The sequence below is a fragment of the Nanorana parkeri genome, unplaced genomic scaffold (genome assembly GCF_000935625.1).
Source record: "Nanorana parkeri isolate BGI_ZX_2015 unplaced genomic scaffold, ASM93562v1 scaffold947, whole genome shotgun sequence".
In the NCBI taxonomy this organism is placed as follows: Eukaryota; Metazoa; Chordata; class Amphibia; order Anura; family Dicroglossidae; genus Nanorana; species Nanorana parkeri.
The window spans coordinates 519,916-525,768 of NW_017307215.1; the positions used below are offsets into that span (position 1 = coordinate 519,916).

The 5,853-nt window shown below is 50.7% G+C and overlaps 1 protein-coding gene across 1 annotated transcript in view; it reads right to left on the minus strand.

Moving 5' to 3' along the window:
• PSMD4 (proteasome 26S subunit, non-ATPase 4) overlaps window positions 1-1,387 on the minus strand; it is a 7,061-nt gene extending 5,674 nt beyond the window's left edge. The window contains exon 1 of the mRNA XM_018566393.1: window positions 1,281-1,387. Within this exon, the coding sequence (XP_018421895.1) occupies window positions 1,281-1,306 (26 nt within the window). The 5' untranslated portion in view covers window positions 1,307-1,387. The remainder of the gene's footprint in view (window positions 1-1,280) is intronic.
• Between the last annotated feature and the right edge of the window lie 4,466 nt (window positions 1,388-5,853).

Here is a 5,853-nt window from a genome sequence, read left to right on the forward strand (position 1 = left end):
TCAGACTGCATCTCTCCCACTGGGGTGCCTCTGTCCCTGCTGGCCGCCTCCCTCCCGTGGTTTCCTGGACTACTGATCTTCTGGGGGTCCCGGAACCACGGCTAAGTAGTCAAGGATAGAGAGCAGATCGGCGAACGTCAATTCTCCGCTCTGCTCCGTGTGAACACTGAGACGGGAGAGCTGCACTTACAGCCTTCCCCTCTGAGCTGTGACAGGAGAGCCAGCACAGTGCTGTGTTCAAACTCCTGTGTTGGAGGTGTTCAAAAAGAGAACCTGTCACCTCCAAATGCTATCACACAGGGGCTTGTTAGCTTCTGTGTGATAGCAATAAAGTTAAGTGAAAATAAATAAATAATAGAAATTAAAAGGAGAACTATGAGGTGAGTGAAAATCACCCATCCTCATAGTTCGAGCCGACGTGTGACAAATAAAGTTAAAAAAACGAAAAACAATCCTGCTGCCTACACCATCTGCATGCGAACAAACGCATGCATAGGACATTATGAGTGCTGCCCACATACTTCTATGTACTATAGTGCGATAACTGGGCAGCAGACCTCTCCAACACCCACAATATGCATTAAGGGGACATTCACTTTTCCAAGTAATTTGGGGAAATGGAATTACCCGATCAAATCTCCCTAACCCCGTACTGCCTTCCAGTGCAGCCCTGCGCCATGGATTTTGAATTTAGGTCACACATTGTGTGCTCATTGGTCAGCGTGGTCACCTGACCGCATTGACCAATGGGAAGCACTTCTTGACACAGTTTTGTTATTTCTTGTATCAGGACAAGTAGATCGGCCCCCGCTTTAGTCCTTGGACAAGTAGTTTTTTTTCTTTTATTTCCGCACCCCTGCACATTAACGGTCATCTCCACCCCCCATCTTCAATTCCCCCGCAGACCGCCAATCTTCTCCCACAGACCTCTGATGATGAGTGTATAGGTTGTGTTTTGGGAGCCCAAACAAAGGGGACAGGTTCTAGAAAGGAAGGGTGGTGGAAGCTACAGTCAATGGCTATGGGCCTCCCTGCCCCCCAGTCAATGGCTATGGGGCTTCATTGCTCCCGCAACACAGCAGTGACAGGTCCTCTTTCCCTGCTCCCCCTCTGAGGTGACAGGTTCTCTTTCCCTGCTCCCCTTCCCCCACACACAGAGGTGACATGTTCTCTTCCTCTGCTCCCCTTCCCCCACATACATAAGTGACAGGTCCTCGTCCCAGCTCCCAACATCCCACACACAAAAGTCCAGGTCCTCGTCCCCCTCCGGCTTTTCTTACCAGACCATCGTACTCTCCAGCACCATCTTTGCTGTATCACCTCCTCCGCTCCACAGGCCAACACCAAACTCTGCCACTGGACCGCTCCTCCGCCAATCAGAGCCCACTTCCGCCCAAACACCGAAGAAACTTCCGTCAAGCAAGCTTACTTCCGCCCGGCTATCCCTCAGCCGCTGTTCTATCACAAAAGCCAATAGAACGCCGTCTCTCTCTTCCGCCAATCAACGCAGAGAGGCTGCCGGGAGCGGCGTGGCATTGACTCAGCATCCCCGGGCCCGAACTACAGCTCCCGGCAGACCCCACGTGGGGAACCCAGTCACTGGTTTCCGCTGTGCTGCGTCACTTCCGGCCGGTCCTTGTCTTGTGTTTACTCCCAAGTCACTATAGTGTAACATTGTATCATACAGAGAGGAATGGGGAAGTGCTGTATTCTCATAGTGATCCTCTCGCTACATTACATTCTGAGTCACTGGCCCCCAAACAAGCATGCAAGCTGGCAAAGGCAGTCCTCCAAAGCTGCATATTGGACCCAGGGTGGTGACTCAGCAATGACTTCCAATACCATCTCTATGCCAATGACACTCAAATCTATCTTTCTACTCCACAACTCTCCCCCTCAGTGTCCTACAAACATTTTTTTAAAAACTACGCAGAGCCCCAAAACCAATGCTGATAGGGAGCCGGCCCAGTGCTACAGGGGGTCGGGGAGGGGTGCAAAAATGCACCTTTGCCTGTGTAGGCAAAAATCCTAGCACCGGCCCTGTCCACTCGCTTGTTATATCTCGTCTTGACTATTACAACTCCTTCCTAATTGGCCTTCCACTACACAGGCATTCCCTCTTTCAGTCTATCATGAATGCAGCTGCTAGACTCATCCACCTAACCAACCGCTCAGTGTCTGCATCCCCCCTCTGCCGATCCCTGCACTGGCTTCCATCCCCCACTCCTCTCTGCCAATCCCTGCACTGGCTTCTATCCCCCACCCCCTTCTGTCAATCCCTGCACTGGCTTCCAATAGCCCAAAGGATAAAATTCAAAATATTAACCATCAGTTACAAAGCCATCCACAACTCTGCCCCCGGATATATCTCAAACCTGGTCTCAAAGTATCACCCTAACCGTCCCCTCCGCTCTTCCCAAGACCTCCTGCTTTCCAGCTCCCTTGTCAACTCCTCCCATACTCGCCTCCAGGCCTTCTCTAGAGTCTCTCCCATCCTCTGGAATTCTTTACCCCAACCTGTCCGTCTGTCGCCCACCTTGACTGGCTTTAGGCGATCCCTAAAGACTCATCTCTTCAGGGAAGCCTATCCCACCTCAACCTAACCGCTCGTTCTCAAAAATTCATCCCCACGCAGCTCCCTCCTCATGTATCACTTCCCCCTCCCTCTTAGATTATAAGCCCTCAGGGGCAGGGCCCTCCTTACCATACTGTCTTGAATTGTATTGTGATTGTAATGTCTATCTTATATTGTAAAGCGCTCCATAAATTCTGTATAATAATAATAATGACTGAAGCCAGAGGATCAGCATGACAGCAGCTTCAGAAGGACACCGGCAATGAGCAGCATTGTTCCTTTCACTTCCCCTGTGTGGAGAGGACATTTCCTGTTCCAGTGGCAGGTTCTCTTCATAGTCCCCTCCCCCTCGTGACAGGCCTGGTGATTGGCTGGTCAAATCATGCAGCATACTTGGAGAAAGGATCACATGGTCGTCGTCCCCATACCAGGAAGTACCAGGGAAGGAGGGAATAGAAGAACCCGTCTCCTGAATTTTTAGGAAAGTGAGCAGAACATAATCAAGGATCGAAAACCATTTTGGGGCCCCATTGAGCATCAAGGCTCCTTAGGCTTAACTTAGGGTTAGCTGACCTTTAACCCCTTCAGGACCTTTTAACTTCACCGGAGCCCAGATCCCCGGTACGAATTCGGCAGCATCAGCGTGACGACGACAAGAATCCTGCGGATAACCTCTTCATAGTTCCGGCATGTTTGACACGATAAACTCCGGGCAGATATTACAAAAACACCAATGAATGCAGCTAGTATAAGTACCCGAATGTGACCTGGAACTAGATTATTACACCTGCGCAGCAGGCCTCGGACAGAGACGCAGGACTAGGAGCCAATCAAGGCATCCTGCTTGCACATGTGCCTAAAAGAAGCAGCGAGATGACTCATCAGTCTGCAACTTCACCATCCAATCACAGGCCGGGGGGCGGGAGGTGACCAGGCTGTGTGGCTTAATGGCACAGAGGAAAGTCAGGTCACCATACAGGGCTGTACTATGTAGCAAAGCTGTGTATATCACACAACTGGATGGACAGGTAAAACAGCTCCCTATGTGTATTTTATCTGTGTGAGCGGTATGCCTGGAGCTCAAATTTAATAAATCCCTTTATTTTATAAGAAGGCAGCAGATGGACACACGCCATTGGGCGGTTGCAGATGTTTGTAAACAAAGGTCATGTGATCACCGTGGTCAGCTGCCATTGTAATCACAGCTGAATCTGGCAGATGTTTGTAAACAAAGGTCACGTGATCACTAGGGTTGGATGTCATTGTGCATCTGGTAGATATGTTTGTAAACAAAGGTCATGTGATCACCGTGGTCGGCTGTCATTGTGATCACAGCTGCTTGTAAACAAAAGCCATGTGATCACCGTGGTCGGCTGTCATTGTGATCACAGCTGCATCTGGCAGATAGGTTTGTAAACAAAGGTCATGTGATCACCGTGGTTGGGTGTCATTGTGATCACAGCTGCTTGTAAACAAAGGTCATGTGATCACCGTGGTTGGTCGTCATTGTGATCACAGCTGCTTGTAAACAAAGGTCATGTGATCACCGTGGTCGGGTGTCATTGTAATCACAGCTGCATCTGGCTATGTTTGTAAACAAGCATCATGTGATCACCGTGGTTGGCTGTCATTGTGATCACAGCTGCATCTGGCAGATATATTTGTAAACAAAGGTCATGTGATCACTGTGGTCAGGTGTCATTGTGATCACAGCTGCTTGTAAACAAAGGTCATGTGATCACTGTGGTCGGGTGTCATTGTGATCACAGCTGCTTGTAAACAAAGGTCATGTGATCACTGTGGTCGGGTGTCATTGTAATCACACCTGCATCTGGCAGACGTGTTTGTAAACAAACCTCCTGGTTACCATGGTTCTCAACCGTGTGAGACCTGCAGCTGTCGGGACTAGAAGCGTGCACAGGTGCACAATGCTGAGCACACATCTACTGGGAAAGGTAACTGGGGGGCAACATAGGTTAGTTGCCCAAATTTAAGGCTGACCCGCTGTCTGCGGTCCTCTAGAATAGATCAGGGGTGGGCAACCTAGGCACTCCAGCCATCGTGGAACTACAAGACCCCAAAAGGCATTGTAAGACCGACAGCCACGACTCCCAGAGGCAGATGCATGATGGGAATTTGTAGTTTCACAACTGGGGTGCTGAAGTTGGGATGCCGCCGCTCCATGGGTGAGCAACTTTGGGCCTCCAGCTGTGATGACAGTACAAATCCCATCACGCTTCTGCCTCTGGGAGTCAGTCCTGTAACTGTCAGAGTCTGGCGATGCCTCATGGGACTTGTAGTTCCACAGCAGCTGGAGGGCCGGTGTTGCCTCCCCCGGTCTAGATTCACTGATCTGAAGTATGGTGAGAAGTGCTGATGGCCGCTCCTTGGGCTGGGTACTTGTCCTAGGTCCTTGTCCTAGGTCAGGTGTACAAAACAGCCAGACACCCAGTGTGGTCAGTCCTGTATTTCCCTTATGACAGGTACCCTTTAAGGCAGGGGTGGGCAACTGCAGCTCTCCAGCTGTGCTTTAACTACAAATCCCATCATGCATCTGTCTCTGGGAGTCATACCTGTGGCTGTCAGAGTCTTGCAATGCCTCATGGGATTTGTAGTTCCACAATAGCTGGCAGGCCAGAGTTGCCCACCCCTGCTTTAAGGCATGCGAGGACCCCCCACTCCCCATTCCAGCATTTCTCTGCCCTCTCCTTCTTTCTGGCACTGCACGGAAGGCGTGTGCTGTACTGGGGCTTGGGATAAGTTCAATCAGCCCGACGTGAGGATGAACATGACAGTTCAATCATTGATAGCACCCTTCTGGAACTCTCTATTATTCCATGCAGCTCAGAACCGGAGACACACAGAGAATTCTCAGCATGTTATACAGGGGTAGGCAACCCTGGCACTCCAGCTGTGATGACACTACAACTCCCATCATAGCTCAGGGAGTCATGCCTGTGGCTGTCAGTGTCCTGCAATGCCTCAGGGGACTTGTAGTTCCGCAACCGCTAGAGTGCTAAGATTGACCCGCCCCTCTTTAATACCATCCATCCAAAATGACCCCCAAGATCTGAGCCGATTTCCCCCCCATGGGGAGCACACCATCCCTGCTTGGTTATTGAGGACCTCCCAAGGTGTGCAACTCCAGCCCTGCTTTAACTACAATTCCCACCATGCCTCTGAGAGTCATGCCTGGAACGATCAGTCTTGCAATGCCTCGTGGGACTTGTAGTTCTGCAACAGCTGGAGGGCCAGAGTCACCCCCCCCCCCACAGGGG